Source organism: Patagioenas fasciata, chromosome 1 (genome assembly GCF_037038585.1).
Source record: "Patagioenas fasciata isolate bPatFas1 chromosome 1, bPatFas1.hap1, whole genome shotgun sequence".
NCBI lineage: Eukaryota > Metazoa > Chordata > Aves > Columbiformes > Columbidae > Patagioenas > Patagioenas fasciata.
Genome location: NC_092520.1, coordinates 104,369,749 through 104,388,103, shown reverse-complemented (window position 1 = coordinate 104,388,103; position 18,355 = coordinate 104,369,749). Strand labels below are relative to the sequence as shown.

The window sequence follows — 18,355 nt, the reverse complement described above, 5'->3', positions numbered from 1 at the left end:
AGTATAATTTTTAACTACTTTATATATTTAAGTGATGCATATTTCTTAACAGAAAATTTTGGGAATGTCAGATTATATTTTTACATAGAGATATGTAGAATGATCTTAAATTTCTGCTGTCAAATTGTGATGTGTACTGTACCTTGCATGATGGATGGACTCTTAAGGAGATGAAAATCTTAGCAATAAAAAGTATCTTTAAAAAAAGGCAGTAATGAGTACCAGGTTTAATGGAAAATGTGATGATGCACTTGACTGGAAATCTCTCCAAAGGGCTCTACTGAGTTCCTGTTCATAGCCTGTGCTGCTGGACAGGTACCATATTAGCTTTTGGTTATTGCTGCCTAAAGCACTGTCACCATTCCTTCAACCATTACTGCTTTTTTTTTTTTTTTCCTTCTGTCATGACAGTCACAACTTTCTTTAACTTAAGAATACTGCTTAGCATGAAGGACCAGGAGTGATTTGCAAAGGCAACCCAGTACCTTATTGCCTTCCCGGTGCTTATGACTGGTTTCTCATGAGTTCTTCAAAATTTGCTGAATATTTTTGCATTCTGAGACTCTGCATATGACTATTTTTATGGACTTTTGTCTTGAAACAGGGGTGTTTTCCTCTAGCTAACATTTTAAGTATTGTTAGGGCTCTCTTTCTGTTCCAGGATAATAAGGTAGCTGATCTTGAAAATGAATTTTATTTTTTGTTTGCAATTTAAGCAATCAAAGCAATTCTTTCAAAGCTGTTTGTGTTCTGGACATGGCAAAGATGCTCACTAATACTGTACTAATATTTCATCTGTCCTTTACACTTTGTGAGATCTAATGACATGCTGTTCAGGGATTGGTAAAGAACTGCCACATAAAAATAGACTGTTAGTGAACAGGTTTGGGTTGTTGCTGATTTGTTTTGTTTTATTCTGTTTTGTTTTGTTGTGTTTTGTTTATTTCTTATATATTCAGGTGATGTCTCTTTGTAGTTTTGTTACTTGTTCATAATTTACCAGGGACAGGTTTGTGCCTTATTTCACAAGATTAGGACCAAGAAAGAAAGAAACTTCCAGTGCTCACCCTAGTTGTCACTTGTCAGGAAGGGAAACTGAAAACCGTGAGATTTTTACTTTTGTTTACGGACCTTTCTGCCAACAAAAAATACACAGCCTTAAGTGAAGAGTTACTTTTGTTTTCTTGTTTGTTTGCTTTCAAAGCAGACTAATCTCACTAGCTACGGCAGCACTTTCATGATGTAGCCACAGAAGAGTCATTAAATTATTTTACAGGGTTAACAGAGTCCTGCGATATAGGTTTTTTTTCTTTGAAGGGGATATGATGGAGGAATACAATGAAGTAGTTTTGAACATGTGTAGAAGAACATACTTCAAAGTTGGAAAGGCAGCATGAGACAAAAAATGATTTTCAGATAATAAGGTAATGGAAGATAGCTAGCATTTATAGGCTAACTGAGAATCAACCACTTACAGTTGTTGTAAAGGACTAAGGCAATTTATATTTCTTACTTCAATTAAATTTAATTCAAGTTTTGGGAAAGGCCCAAAATGAACATAAGTAAAATTAGGAAAGGAGAATTTTCTTTTCAATTTTCCTGCCTCGTCAGGAATTGCCTTACTATTGTTAATTTGATCTCTGCTGAGCTGCTTTAGGAAGCATGTGTATATGTGTATGCATTTTCCTCACAGTGACTATTTATGACAATTAAAGGAAAAAAGCATTCTTGGCATTTCCCCAAAGAACGTTAGTGTTGAGACACGGCTGTATTCCTATTTCTGTCTCAGCTGGAAAATGAGATACTTGAGGATACAGATGCTAGAGACTGCCTGTGCCATTTTTGTGTGAAGCAGTGACACCTTCTACAGAAAAGATTTTTTTTTTTAATCAATAATATGCCCACCTAAAATTTGTGTACAATATATTTACCCAGGAATATTCAACATATTTTCAGTGTTGTAGTTCATGCGAACAAACAACTTGCTACTGAAAATCTGAAATTGTGAATACTACTTGAAGGATCTGCTATCATATGAAGAAAAAGCAATCAAAATTCCCTGATTCTAAAAGATTTTATTAGTCTACTATTCACCCATGGAGTCTAGCAGTCTCAAAGAGTATGAAAGCGTATGTAAAACATGCTAACATTGATGCAACTTAGAAAGCAGCAATTAAGTTCATAACTACCATACATTGCCTTAGTTTTCTGATGGAGGTAACTGAAAACCAGGGGGAAAAAAAAAAGTGGCTTTTTTAGATGTGTATGTGAGCTGTTTATATGCCTGTTGCTTAAAGAAACAGCAGACCTGTTCTACTTGTTAAAATCAGAATTTCTTAATGTTGCTTAAAGAAATCCAATTGCATCCAGGTCACTAGTAAAACAGTCTCTTCTTTAAAAAAATTGTTGCTGCAAGAAGGCTGTTTCCAATTCATATCAAATTTGAGTTAGTGTTAAGAATTTGGCTTCTCAGAATTATGCCTTTTATTTTGTTCCTCAGTTTAAAACCTAACTGAATATGTTAAACCATCTAGACCTCAGACGTACTCATTGCAGCAATTAAGGCATTTTCTGTGAGCTTGTTGTGGGATCCCTCTTGGAATGTTCCTTTTTTATTTTCTTCTGTCGTGCTTATTTTGTTTCTACAATGTGCTGCTTTTGGCTGGGATAGACTTAATTTTCTTTATAGTAGTTAGTGTGGGGCTATGTTTTGGATTTGTGATGAAAACAGTGTTAATAACAGAGGGATGTTTTAGTTACTGCTGAGCAGTGCTTACACAGAGTCAAGGCCTTCTCTGCTTCTCACACCACCCACCAGCCAGTAGGGTGGGGGTGCACAAGAAGCTGGAAGGGGGCACAGCTGGGGCAGCTGACCCCAACTGATCAAAGGGATATTCCATACCGTCTGATGTCATGCTCAGCATATATTTTGAGGGAAGAAGAAGGAAGTGGGGAGAGATATTCAGAGTTACGGCGTCTTGTCTTCCCAATTAACCATTAGCTGTTATGGAGCCCTGCTCTCCTGGACGTAGCTGAACACCTGCCTGTCCATGGGAAGTAGAGAATGAATCTCTTTTTTTGCTTTGCTTGTGTACGTGGCTTTTGCTTTACCTTTTAAACTGTCTTTATCTCAACCCATGAGTTTTCTCACTTTTACACTTCTGATTCACTTACCCATTCTACCGGGGCAGAATAAGTAAGCGACTGTCCTGCTGCCTTGCCAGTTGAGGTTCAACCGCAAAACAAACCAAATTTCACTAGGGTGACATTTTCTAGAATAGTGAATTGTTAAGGCATTCAGCTGGAACAGGAATATGAGGTGTTAAGTATCCGTTTTGAATCAGTCGTGAATGACATGATGCAGATTTTCCAACCTCCCAGGCAACTTCCAAAGTCCTAATGCACCAGCCCCACTATACTGATCATTATATTTTCCCTTTTTTTTTGTTGGAGCTTTTGATTTTTTAAATGAGAAAAGACGAGAAAAAATTCCCCTCCTGCAGGAAAGGGAATGGAAACATAAGAAAAGGGTTGGAAAGCTCTGGAGAGAGCCCATGTAAGATCTGATTTGTTGCTTATATTGCTGCAAGGAGGCAGTGGCTGCTGCTGCGAGCCACCTTTCCTCTTTTTTTTTCTCTCTCCTTTTCTTTTTTTTTTTCCCTCTAGCAGTTAGTGCTTTCTGGTATCTCAAAGACAGTGGCAGACTTTACTTTCTAGGGATTTACCGCAGTCAATGTAGGCAACAGCCAATTTTGCTAAACAATGAATCTCAGAGAATAAATGTACATGAGAGTGGCTTCCACAGTGGTATCACATTTAAAGCACAATCCTTACTGTACCATTGTAGTAAATATGGTTCTCCTTGTTGACTTGACAACTTAAATTAGTGATATGTGCATGGCCCAAAAGAATGATTCAGTTGATAGTCTTGTATTTACTGAGACTTTCTTTAATAACTTCAAGCTTTATAGCTACTGCATGGTTTCTCTACAAAAATATGTATGAATAGGGATTAATACATACATATATACATTATGCAAATATATGTATGTGTATGTTTGTATTGCTTGAATCAGAAATATCATCTTTTATGTTCAAGAAGAGGTGTTTGGATCTGCTTTCACAGTCAGAATCTATTTAGTGAGTTTGTAATTGCATAGTAGGATCCTGTGGTTCTTTGGACAGTATTAGGCTCACACAGAGCAAGGAGCTGACTCTCACTAGTACCCTGGAGGCTGAACATATCAGCTTCAGGATTTCCTGCGGCATCAGTTAGTGCAGTGACTGAGAAATGAGAATTTGATTTCAGAAAGCTTGACTGAGGTCTCCAGTAAAATGTGGCATAACACTTTGTGATATTTACTCACTGTGCCCCTGGAAAATCAACTTTTTTTCCTACCTTCTGAAATTTAATTCAGAGAAATCCTGTTTTTCATATTTTAATTTCTACATTGATAAGCAATGTATTGCCTAACTTCTGTGAAGTTGCACATGAATGTAGGTAAATAATAGTCCTTCACCTGTGATGCTAAAAAGCTGTTTGTTCACAGCCAATGAATGAGCAAACATATTAGTGCTTGTGCATTTCTCCATGAATATAAAGATTGTTATAAAACATATCACAAATTATTGTTGTCAAACTGTATACTCTCACTCCCCCATCTTTAATGAAGTTGTAATCATGAGTAGAGTAGGTTTGCATTTAGTCTGAAATGTAAAGCTATAAGATTGTTTCTATCTGGAGTCATCATAGCTTAAGTAATTATTCACATAATGTGCTCTTTTACACTCCCATTATTCCTTATTTCAAACATGTTCTCTTCTAAGATACTGCTTTCAAAGGAATTTCCTGGGTACTCAGTAACCTGACTGTCAATGAAAGTGCAAAAGATTCATGGCCTCTTTTGAAATCAAGCTTATATTATGTAATTCCTTTTGAGAATTTTTTCAATTGCTGTACAGTGCTGTGATTAACAGAGGTCAGTATCAAAACTACATTGGTTTCATCTGGGTCTTTATTTATAGTATTGAAGAACTATTGATCACAGGCCTTTATTTTCTCTCTTTAAAATATTTTTGCAAAAAATAGTGTAATGAATATAGCTAGCATAAGACTCTACTGTGTAGCTTGACTAGAGAGATGATTTGTCCTCCCTTTCGCCTTTCAAGAAATTGAAACATGGGATGTTAGTCCTATCAAACATTCCAGAACAAAGCTGATAGTCGTCCTGACTAGATAACATCCTTTAAGTTACATGGGGAATTAACAGAATGTTCAGTCCCTGTTTTCACCTGCTGCTCGTAGTACTTCATCCCCCGAGAATACAAGTGACAGGGGTGCAAAACCTTTATTCACATCTTACTGGTGAAGGCTGAGACACAACCTATGATCCACTTCTCTCCCATCCTAATATCATTCATTCCTGATTTAGTGCAGTGAATATGCTAGTTTGAACTCGCTTATAGGATTCCAGCTCATCTCCAAGGAAGTTACAGGAGTCTCTGCTGGTTCCTCTGGTGCACTCTTATGTTTCCCCTTTTGCTGTTCCTAAGAAGATGATGAGATTTGTTTCTAATTAATTGTTTGCTGCCTAATCTGTGGAATTAATATATGGAAGCAAAACTAACAAATTAAGCATTTTTTTTTTCTTTTCTGTTGGAGGGTGGGTTAGCTTATATGATAGAAAGAAGGAAGTAAATGTTATTTTGCAGGTTTAGTGAAAATATTACACTTCTTTTTTTTTTTTTTTCACAGAATAAATTGATCAAAGTTGTTTATTCAGGAGATCAGTTAGGAAGTTTTTACAGGGACTCAATGAATTTTCAATGTGTAGACGAAATTGGAACTTAAGCTCCAGGGTTAAATGTGGTGTGTGCATGTATTTATTTTACAGTGATTTTAGTTTAGATCTGTTTTTCAGGAGCAATAGTTCATTTTTGGTGCATTAAGTTGCTCGCAAATGCTGTATTCAGCTTTTCACAATGTCAGTATTAGGATTAGTTACTTCAAGGTTGTTTTGGCACCAATATAAAATCAGTGTCTCTTTCTTCTTTTTGGTATTCCAGGAAGCAGCCACGGAAGGACAGAAGATGAAAGCTCCTATTCCCAACTTGATTCTCTTGTATGCTACTCTAACTCAGAGCTTGAAGGTTGTGACCAAAAGGGGATCAGGTAAGTAAATCTTTGTCTCTGTGGTTACGATGTGGTTTGAAATGAAGTGCTTAATATTTGCATATATGTACTAAGATGTTGTTATGGTGGTTTGGAACATAGTTAAAAGGATTTCAAATACTGCAGCAACAAAAAGTTACCAGCTTCTATATATTTGTAGACTATATTGTGTCATGAACTTGATGAAAGAAAAAAGAAGTTAAAATCAGATATGTAATGTGAGGTCAATATAACAAATCATCTGCTGAAGTTATTCCCAGAATTATTTAACTTACTTGAAAGACTTTATTGCAGTCAGTGTTGTTAATGTGAACTACTAGATTTATCTGTTTGACTATGCGATTTATGCTGAAGAATCTCTTGATTATGAAGATCGTGAAGTTTTGGTTTAGGCTACTGATCTTTGTAATACAACAAATAGATCGAGCACGTTGCATTTAATAACCATGAAAAGTGAGCAGAAAAATGTATTTTTAAAAGGGCTACCTTGAAGACTTTAATTTGGCAAAGAAAATAAAGGCAGTTTTTTGGAAACCAAGCAGAGAGTGACATGTTTACTGTACATCTTTGATACTGTTACTATAGATGAAGTATCTTTGTATGTAAATAAAAGAAGCGCCAATACTGAGACAGTTGGGTGTTTTGGGGCTTGTTTTTTTGTCCATCACCCTGAAATTCTAATTTCCCCCTCTTTCACTTTTCATTGCATGATGAAAAAATTGTTGGATGATACTACTGCAAACTGTCTTGCTCTGTGGCACTAAAGAACACTTGATGGAAGTCCTAAGTCCATGTTAATGGAAGTAGTTAATTAGGTCTGTTGTTACTAGTCAATTTTCTTTTGACAATGGAGTATTTTAGGTAGCTTTTTTTGTGATGTTCAAAAAGTATGGCTTTGATTTCTTTTTGTATTTTTTTTTTTAAATCTATTTCAAACTGGAGTGGGTTTGTACTTGTTGTAAATTGGTGCTTAGAAAGGGACACAAGGCTTTATACGTTTTGGCCAGCAACTTAAATCATATTTTCAATAGATTATTTCTGTAAAAACATTATGAAACTGATTATGTCTCCAGTACTTTGGTGACTGGAAATGTAGATGAAGAGAAGGCAAATAAGGAATACCACTATAAAGTAAGGTATTCCTCAGCCAGGGTTTGAGATTAAAATGTATTTGGGATTTAAATAACTCAACAAAACTGGAATGTACAGATGGTGTGCAGCAAAGGAGTTGGTGATCAGTTGATGTGTTTTTAATATGATGTTGAAGCCTAGATAGAGATCATAATTATCCTTTGAATATGTCTGGGTGAGGTTGTTCTGTTTGATTAATATACTTGTAAACTTGAATTTAAGGCCCCTTAATCTAAATATAATATAAACATTTTTGATCATCTTAAAGTAATTTTTTTTTAAGGAACTAAAAAAAGCCAGTCTTCAGATACCTGCTACTTGAATGTGACAATAATAAGAACTTTCTTATTTCATCATTTTTTCCTGTATCCTCTTCCTGTGATTAACCAATGTAAGGAAAAGTGGTAAATACACACTTGAATTTCTGTTTGTGAAAGTAATATAACTGCTGTGCAGCGAAAGAAAAAAACATACAATACCTTTTAAGATGTACAGCATGTGTTCTCATCCTGATGCTGTAATAAAAAGGAAAAACTGTAATAGAAATCTTTGGATACTGTAACATGAGGTTCTTGTTCTCACATCAGATCTGCTTAGCTTGTATATCATTTCAATTAACTGTATCACCAAAAGAACTGTTTGTAAAACCTCTGATTTACTGTAATCTCAGATCCGTCTGCCTTCAGTCTTATTGTTTAGTGACTTCAGACTTGAAGACCTTCCACAAAAGTAGGTGGAATGTGAGAACGTATGATGCTACTTGGTTTGTTGTTGTGGGGTTTGGTTTGGTTTGGCTGGTTTCTTTTTCCTCTGGGAGGCCTGTTTTGCAGTCCTGAAATGTTTCTACAGTGAATACCTTATTTACTTTAACAGAAGTTTTTAGCAACATAAGAATCACTTACCTGTACTATGAAAATAGAAATGCTTTCCTAAAACTAATGAAACTTATAGCTGGACGTAGGAGAAAAAAAACAACTTGGGAAATAGAACTTTGTTTTTATGTGAATATGATAACCAGAGGCAGAGGATGGTAAGGACATGGTTTGTGTCTCTTTAGTCAGTTCTACTTGTGAGTTCACTTTTTCCTTGATATATCAACATTGAAGTAAAATGAATAGCAAAATAAAGATGGCATATTTTTATACTTATGAGATGTTATAAATATGGAGTAGTAGTATCCACCTTTTAGAGATATATTGCTTTTATGTACTTCTTTCTCAGTTATGAATTAAAGGAATGTATTCAAAGTAAAGTTGCATTAATATGCTAAACAGCTGTCCTAATTTTGGCTTGTTCCTTCAGATTCACTGTTGCTGAGCTTATTTCTAAGTACTCAAGCTGAAAACAAAAAGCTTCGGTATTTTATGTTAAAAAGCGATCTATACTTGGAAATATGTCTTTTCCATATTGTCAGTTGGAATTTTCCTGCTAGGGTACTTCAGCTCTCTTCTTTTATAAGTCTCTAATCAGCTGCACTAGAAAAACAGTGATTAATAAAAGTTTGAGTTTCTCCATCTGGTAGAAGTCCATTTCCAACCACTTCTCTGTCAAAAACATGAAAACCTACCTTCAGAAAGTCAGTGAGGATTCACAGCATGCTAAAAGTGTGCAATAACAATTCTGACTGTCTATTGCCTTTTAGGACTGTAGTTATTTCAAATAATTAGCTATATACGTAGAAAATTATGATCAATATGGTATTTTTGTCTTTATTTGTGTTGATTGAAAAGGCAGTTAAAAAAACCTTAGAAGAGAAAGCTTAGGTTGTGCTGTGTTGGATTATATCTCTGATCACGAGAGGTGTTGTGCAAGGCACTTTAAAGACATTAGTTAAGGGCGGTCCTTGAATCTTTCTACCACTGTGTGCTGTTCATCAGTTAAATGTAATAATATAGGGTATAAAGGGAAAACTATTAATCAAATATTTATTACATTATCAGGAAAACATTATTTAAATTAGCTTGCTCACAGCTGTGTGGCATACCTGTTTAATGCATGTGTGATTCTGTTTCTCTCTGACAGAAGATACATCTCTTTTTTTTCCATGTATTATTTTAAATCGTTGAACAGTTTCAAATGACTCTTTAACACAGAGTGGATTTACTTTACATTTAGAGCATGTAATGACTGTGTGTTAAATAAGGATGGCTGGATGACTAGTTCCACTAACAATTCCATTAATAAATAAAAATGATGCAAGAAACTTCTTCCTCTATCCGCGTATGCAAAAACTAAATTAGACTTAAGCACACCTAAACTTTTCCTATCAGTTATGGTTGAATGCACAATGCCTACAAGTTGTAATGCCTTCTCAAGCAAGAAAGAAAAGATCCTTTGCCTTAAGCTTTGCAGTTCCAATCATCAACTTGAGAGGACACATCATGTTTGTTAACTGGGTATTTTAGGTATTTAGTGAAGTCCCCATGAACTTCTGAAGAGGCTTCAGAACTTGCAGCAATAACTGCAAAGATGAACTTCCATTTGGCACATAGTGGATATCAGATGTGATCTGCTGAATGAGAAGTTGACTCTCGAACTACTTGTCTTTTTGAAACGTCTCAAAGAATCTAAATCTTCATGAAACAATTCCTCTGTTTGATCACTATGTCCTGCTTGATACAAAGGAAGAATAAATACTTAAAGCCTACATACTTTGATTTGTTCAGCACATGTTTTACTAGAATTAGCTTAAACCCCAAACACACAGCCTGGTTTTTATCATTATGCCAAACTTCATATAAATTTACAATGTGTCTAAAAAGTGCATGATTTGTTTCTTGCAGTCCAGTGAGTGACTGTTGCTCAGTGCAGTCCTTGATAGTATTTTGAGAACTTTACAGTAATGCATTTCTAAATGCTTTTCTTTCAGTGATTTTTCGTGAAATTATTCTCTTTCATAGTTTGAACTAAATTGTATAATTTTTTTTAGCCATGTGGTTTTACATCCTGAGAAACTTAGGTTTCTTAAAGTGTGTTCTTTTCAGGTTGAGTGGTATTTGATCGCTTACTTGTGGTGAATAGAGTTTTTGCTTATGAATTATTAATATTCATCAAAGAGGAAGTAGGTTAGGAAAGAGAGCCTCATGCTGATCTGTACAGATTTTTTTTTTCCCCTATAAAATGTATGTTAAATAAAATACTTGAACACTGCATTGCCATCTGGTGGTTTTTTCCCAAGGATGCTGAATAGACAAAGGAAATAAAGGTGTTTTGGATTCTTTTGGTCAAAAGATGAGTCTGTTAAAAGGAAGAATTGCAGGGAAAGTATGTAAAAATATTAGATTACATAAAGAATTATGACTTTATCAGTATAATTAGACAGTTTCAGTGTAGTGCCATTTTATACACTCACATTGCCTAATAACAATCTGGTGTTGCCTGGTATCAACAAAAGTGAGAGATATTATTACTGTCTGCAGTTCTCTGCTGTTCTATAGATTATTATGCATTATGATTTAATTAATATTTTATGTTCAGTTAGGCCATTGTGAATGAAAATTTTCTTTTTTAGGTCAAATTTACGCTATAATGGAATAATTTAACTGGGAGGACAGTCTTTCCAATGATGGGTTATTAGGAAATGTATGAGATCCTTTACATCATTACTATGAGATAAAGTCTAGAGGTGTATTTTTTCATGTAGCAGAAGGTAACTTACCTTTTTAATGTTTAGAATTTCTGTGCTTTAGGTCTTTTGACTGACTGTGGGTGGTTCTAGTTGTGTGGAAGATCAACTGTGAAAAAAGGAAGAACTTTCACATTGTGATGTTAGTATTTCTGAATTTTATTTTGTTTTGTATGAGAAAAATATGCTTTTTAAGTAGGTAAAATAATTAAAGATTTTTTTTTTTCTAAAACTAGTGGAGTTCTGAGGAAAAGACTGGAAATATATCCTAAAATTTGTGCGTAGTTATTCTGTTTGGCAAATTCCATACTCTTTAGAACTATAAGCAGACATTTTTCTAAGTTGTGGCATTCTATGAATCTTTATGAATTATTTCTCATGTAAGAATATTTAGAGAATAAGATCAGATGTATAAAGGATATCTCTGTACAACCCAGGCAGGTTTTCTTTTTCAAAAGTGTTTTCTTCAACTTCAGCAGAACATGTGATCTGTGCTATGTAGGCCTGAACGTCAACAAAACCAAGATTTTACACCTCATGACAACTTTAATAATGAGAACTCAATAACTTATTAAAAATAATAATAATAATAAAATCCATGGAATTAATGTATATACTATGCTATATGTAAGGACTACATCTACAGAGGTCAAGACACTTTGAGAACTCTTTTCAGATAGGAAGAATTTTCAATTTAGTTTACTGATTTGTACCTAATAATCAAATTGTCTCTATTTTACAGAATTATATCTTTATAGAAACCAACTTACGTGGCAAAAACACCTGCCCACAATTAATTGCTGAGGCACAGCAGAGGTCTGGTACCTAGTATTTGAGTATTTGTAGTTTTTATTTATTTTTTATAACTCTTATGGGTGACACTCGATGTCGTAAGTGCGTAGTATTACATGAATCATCCTATTAGTGTGTTTTCTTCAGTGGTGCAGTTCTCTTTTTCATTCTGCCTCTGTTTTGATTGTGAAGTAGTTTCTATTTGAGTTCTTGTCAAAAGGTGATTAATTGATGGATGCCATACTGGGTCTGATATAGACTGAATGATAATCAGGTGGTTCAAAAAAATAAATGGACATATTATCTGTTCATTTTCTTATAACATTAGTAGGCAGAACATTCTCATATACAGTATTCCAAGTACACTGAGCTTGGAACAAAGCATTTGTAGCAATTAAAGAATATGCTTCTTGTAAGCCATAGGAGTTTGTGTCAGTTCATATTCATGGTCCCTAGCTGTTGTTTTCACTCTTACAGAATGTTAGCCTTCCATTATTAATTGATGAGGCTTGTGGCTTGTTGGGTGGTTACACAAAACCTGCAATAATATTTAGCATCTATAAGTGTCTACCTCCTGTACCAGATTAATTTCTATGAGCAAGGATTTTTAGAGCTGGAACAATTAAGGCTACTGTTATTTCTATGAAAACCTCTTTCTGGTTCTCTGGTGACAAGAAGCAAAAGTATGGTGAAAGTCAGCCCTAAACAAATATGTGCATACATTTCTTATTGCATTGGAGGGAATGAAGTATTTTTGCATCATGTCCCGATTAAGAAGAGAACCTTTTTTCATGTGAGTATTGTTTCAAAATAAGCTCATTTTGAATTGGCATATAAATATGCAGCCTTGATAGTAGCTTTAGTTGTGGGAATGGATGGAGGACACAGTGAAACATTTTTCTCTTTGAGGCAAAAGAGAAAGAAAGATGAAGGGAAAGCTTGACGGATAAAACCACAATGGAGATAAACAGCAATCAATTTTGTTCATTCTCAGGCAAGTTTCTTATGTCCTGATCTATTAATTTGTTCCATATTGATTTTATTAACTCTCTTCTATGTTCTTCTGCTTTTTGTCCTAAGAATAAAAAATGTTTCAGCTTACTTTTTGTCACCTGTTTTGTTCTGAATTAAAGATCCTCCCCATTCTAAAGTGTAGTAGAAATCAGTAAATTTTATTTTTACTGTTAAAACCTTCTCTTCATAGTGGAAGAATGAATTAACTGGGTCTATGTCTGCACTTCCTTGGATTTTGCCTCATTTACAAGGTATACACCTTGTATAATATGTGTCAGTGGGGGAGGGTGTTGTATACTTTTTTACTTGCACATTTCTGTTAGAGATAGAAAATATGCAAAAACAGTATCATTGAATATATAGGAATGGGGTCAGCTGAGAGCAATGATTGCTTATGCTGCTGGGAGGGAAGTCGAGATGATCTAGGGATGTGAAGACTGTGTAAACGCTCTGCCTCCTTCAATGCTTTCACTCTCTATCCTGAACTTTTGCTATCTATCTGATAGAACCATGGGGCCTCCTGGAATTAATATAGCCCATAGAAAAGTTTTACAGCTTGTTATTTCTACATGGCACCAGGATACTAAAAGAGCAATTAGTGTCCTTGAGCACCTTATTTAGACACTAAAAGTATCCCTATCCCCATCCTGCAGTCAATTCTGGCAAAGCCTTTTATGCCAGTTTTGACATGATCATGACATCCTTTCTTAATAGATTAAGGAAAAAAACTCCACCTGATTATTTTTAGAAGTTTTGTTACTGAACTTAAACAGATGCTTTGGCCACAGGGATAGTTCAGCTCCAACGGTCTCAACTCTATTTTATTAAGCTAAGGACACTATTCAATATATCAGATGAATAGCCATGATGTGGATTGTTTACTGTGGGTATGTGTGGGCTATATTATAAAGAGAGAAAGAAACACAATTGTGTGCCACTAGAGGATTTGCGCAATAAGGAATGATTGCGTTGCAAGCATAAATCCTTTGTGACACATTACTTATTTTGGAGACACTATGAAAGCAGTAACTGTTACATGTCATGTGAGCATTTACGAACAGGATGGCTGACATTTTAAAAATAGTTATATGACCTTTTGTTGTTGCTAGGATCCATACTGATACTTTTCAGAGTCCTAGGAGATGGTGAATAATACCACAGTATGTGAAAAGACTGTCTGCGATAGCAAAGGGTCAATGTTTTGTAGTGTGCAATACATATTGAGAAATGACTAATGATAGTAAAGGAGACAAAACAAAATCTAAAGTCAAGAAGACAGTAATAGATATTCTTACATAGTTCAGTCTTTGAGTTTTAGTAGCTGTTTAGAATGACTCTCTGCTTTGACAGTCCCTATTTTTCTTGGGGAATGGTTAGCAGTTGTTTCACTGATTGGCATCTGTTGACAAATGGCCTAGAAGATGTAAAGGAACAAGTGACCTTTGATCAGAAATAGCTGTTGCAGAAGCTTTATTTATTTGAATATTATGCTGTCCATTTTATGTAGAATCATGACTGCGGAGAATTAGGAGACAAAAAAACCTCAAGGGCAAGTAATGACCATCTGATAGATTTGTCCTTTTTATTTAAGTGTACTCAGTTGTGAAACATTATTAAGATATAGAAACGAGAGCCATGATAATCAGTTTTGCCCATTAGAATATGTTTTGTTGCTACACTTAAAACAAATTAAAATTGATGCAATCTGTCCTAGATTAAAATACTTACTGACTTGTTCTTTCTGAAAGATGGAGGGAGAAAGTGCTATCAGTGCTGCGTACACGGATGTATGGGAAGCAATTTAGCATGAAAAGAGGAGGTCGACCTTTAGACTGCAGTACTGAAATCTTCAACCATTCTTGCTCAGACTTGTTTTTGCTGTTATGGTCTTTATTTCAAATGCAAAATGCACATTGTCTGTCATTACTTTCAGATTTATCTTTTTATCTGTTTTTCAAAACAGTTTTTTGCAATTATGAGGAGAATTATCAGACTGCTATAATAGTAAATTATGACATAGTTATGTTAGCTCAAAGATGAGTGCTCCTGTAATTTTATGGTTTGTTCTGAAGGCTTAACTCATTTCAGGAAACTGTCGGCTGTACAGATGCAAAGCAGACAATTGTGTTGAAGCAATCTGCAAATTCATTTGGAGTAGCCCACTTCCACAAATGACCCTTTTTCATCCTTGGCAGAAAAGAGCAATCTTTATTCTCTTTTAGATCAGTTTTAATTCCATTTAAAATAGTTCAAATTGACAATTGCAGTTTTAATTACAGAGTCATTTAGGTTGGAAGCAAACTCTTGAGGTCATTTAGTACAATCCTGGGTTCAACCAGTGTCATATACAGCAGGTTGCTCAGGAGTGTATGCAGTTGAATTAAGTGACTTCAGGACTGTTCTTTAAAAAAAAAAAAAAAAAAGCTAAGTAAGGAGCCTTTTAGAGGCAATATATAAAGCTGTAGTCCCTGACCCATGACTTTTCCAGATTAGAACTTCCCTATACATCTGTCACATCATGGGTTACCTCATGTCCCAGTGGAAACTGGCGTGTTTAGGATGGTAGCTCTGAATTGCACTAATGTAGAGTTGCAACATACCAAGGAAACACCAGGAGCTGTTGTCATGTCAGATTCTAAAATTTGACATACCTGGAAGCAGGATCAGCTAAAATCCTTGATACCTGCTCAGGATGTTCAGTTTCTTTCACAGTAAGATTATTAAATTATTGAAAATTGCAAATGTGTTCAAACTCTATTGAAAAATAAGCCAATCAGGCATGTGTTAAGCCACATGAAAAAATGAGTGTACGTCCTGTATGTTTTACCATTCCCTTGCTGCCTCACTTCTAATGACAGTTAAAATACTTGACAATACAAGGAACAGTATTTCCTTATGGGAAGAGTAGTTGGCTAATACTAGGCTAACACTTTAATGCACTTTTATATAATTCACTATGATTTTTTTTTTTTTAATGAGGTTTGTCATAGTAGGTAGAACAAAGACAGTGACTTGGGATATTAAAAATTAAAGACCAGGCCATAAAGTTAACAACTTTCATGAAAAACAGAAATACACACGTGTTGTCCAGATTAGAAGAGCACAGCCTAACTAAAGCTGTTGTTAATACTATTTTGTTTAAAAGTACAAGGTTGATTTGTCTGAAACCCTGAATTTTCTGCTGGATGTCATTGGCCCTATAATCCAGAGGGAATCCTGAAGGCAAAACAGAGAGAAGGGCAAGGAACAATGCAAAATCTCTGTATATGTATGCAAAGATATCTGTGCTATGAGGGTAGGCTCATTTCCTTCCTGAGGATCATGAAGCCCATCGTGATGCTCTTAAACTATTGTGTAGGTCGTTGCCTGGATGCAGCACAGCAAAGGAGGAGGGAAAACATGGCACGATATTGTCAAACTCTGCGCCGTTTCTAATCAAACAGGCTGAGCCAAGTCTGACAAGGAATCCAGCTGCCTTTTCTAGGAGTGACTAATGCACACCTCATGATTTTTAGCAAGAGGCATCCTGGCCAGTGAATGTCTTTAAGGACTCCACAACACAATCATTTTGTATCGTAGGTTTATTTTGCCATTGGCAGTGTTTCCAATGTAATTTCAATTTTTGTAATCTGAGAGGCAAAATGAAATTTTAAGCTTTGCCTTTTTCTATGAAATTGAATAAGGGTCAGTAACAGAATGTTCTAGTTGGATAATCAACATTTTTTGAAACAATTATTCAGCAGAATTGCAAGCTGGTATAGGTTTACAAATATGAATGCATTCATTTTATAGTATACTACTTCCTGTGAAATTTTAGCAAAATTGGACTATTAATGGGTGAATTAGGAAGCTTAGAACAGAGAAAAAGTTTGGTGGGAAGTCATGGCAAAACATGTTTGTCAGAAAATGCATTTTTATTGGCAAAAGCAGTTGACATATCAAGGAGAGGAGGAACAAATTGCTTCTGGTTATTAGGAACAACAGATTAGCATGACTTATATTTTTTACTTTTAATAATTTTTGTGTCTATATTTGAAATGTATTCTGTAAAAATACTTAAAATAATTCACATGTAAGATCTGAGATAAGGAAAACACCTTTTATTTATTTTATTTCTTTTTTATTTCTTTTTATTTATTTATTTGCTTTTTTCAATTTATTTTTTATTATTTTCAAAGAAAAAAATCCATAACAAACATAGTTCAGTCTATTAATAAATTTTATCAATTGTATTGAAATAGCTTCCAACTGTTACTGTTCCTAGTTGGATTACCAGAGGTCTGTGCAATGCAATAAAAAGCATGAGATGATTTAACAAAAAATAGTTTGGACAGGGTGTCATTTAACAACCTAAAATGTATCACTGTAAGATTTTACTACAAGGGTGTATCAAAATGCAAGAGGCCAGTGTCCTCGTCAAAAAAAAAAAAAAAAAAAAAAAAAGGCTTAATCTCCTATAAAAATCAGAGGATAATTTTTAGGAGGTAAGGCAGTAATTGAATTCCAGTGTGATTACACTTTTATAGTGCCTAGAGAAGCTGTTAGCTCTCCTTCACAGTAAGATCCCACTAAAAAGCAGCTGTCCTTGCTATCATCTCTCTAGTCTCATGCTATCTATAATTTAAGACATATTTACAAGAACTGAAATTTTACTCATATTTAACTAGGTGGACTGCTTTATTCATTAATGATTTTGTTTCATTTGTTTCATTTTGTCATTGTTAAGTATATGTATGTGTAATAAATCTGCTTTTCAAAGTAGCTCATGCTATTCTTATACATCTGGTTTAGTCTAACCATGAGATCCCATGAAAATACTGAAGTCCTGTGCTAGGTCTCCAGAATTAATAACTCTGGGGATAGAAAGGGCTTGATTTTTCATTTGATTGGTTTTGGTTGTTCTGTGTGACTCAGTTGTTCAGTAAAAGCTTGATGAGGAAGAAATGCATGTTCCGTGGTACTTCAAGACTTTTTCCCATTTCCTTTCTTCAGTATAGATACACAAGATGAAAGACGTAACAAGATACATTAATTGCCCATCACTGAACAGCAAATTGTTAAATGTTCTTGGGCTGAGAAAATCAAGGAAGGGCTTAAAAGCTGGTTTTCTGTGCCAAGATGTATTAATCAACTTCAAGTTATTGACAGTTGTGATCCTCAGAGAGAGGCCTCCATCTCCCATACATGATTTCTTACATAGCTATAGACAGTGTAACAACCGTCCTCCTCAAAAACATTGCTGTTGAAGATTTTATGTCCAAGTTTTGAATTCTGTCAAGCAGAACTTCAGTTTTACTTAAAATGAAAATCACAGGAATCTAGTTTTCTGATAGAGGCAGTTGCAACTGTTAGTAATAAGTAGGAAATCTTGGAAGGCAATTACTGTGACACACTGAGTCATGTAATTTTAAAAGTATCTGATTCTTTAATTGTTTGCTTACATCAAAGTTGCTTTGTTACACTCCGAAAACTTCACAGTTCCTTGCTTTTTCTACCTGCAATTATTAAAAATAATTGAATTTAATTTTTGTTTTATTAGGTTGATTTCATTAATATGTTAATTGAATATAACTTTAAATTTTCTTTCCCATTTGCCTGATCTCACTTTCTAGACCAAATTT

The 18,355-nt window shown here is 34.7% G+C and overlaps 1 protein-coding gene across 2 annotated transcripts in view; it reads left to right on the top strand.

The window, feature by feature from the left end:
- Nucleotides 1-18,355, top strand: part of IL1RAPL1 (interleukin 1 receptor accessory protein like 1) — a 735,854-nt gene that overhangs the window by 86,508 nt on the left and 630,991 nt on the right. The window contains exon 2 of one of the 2 annotated variants that reach the window (XM_065849798.2): nucleotides 6,067-6,172. In XM_065849798.2, coding sequence (XP_065705870.1) covers nucleotides 6,091-6,172 — 82 coding nt within the window. In that variant the 5' untranslated portion in view covers nucleotides 6,067-6,090. Of the gene's footprint in view, nucleotides 1-6,066; nucleotides 6,173-18,355 lie in introns of those variants that run through there. The other variant, XM_071812204.1, reaches the window with a different exon arrangement.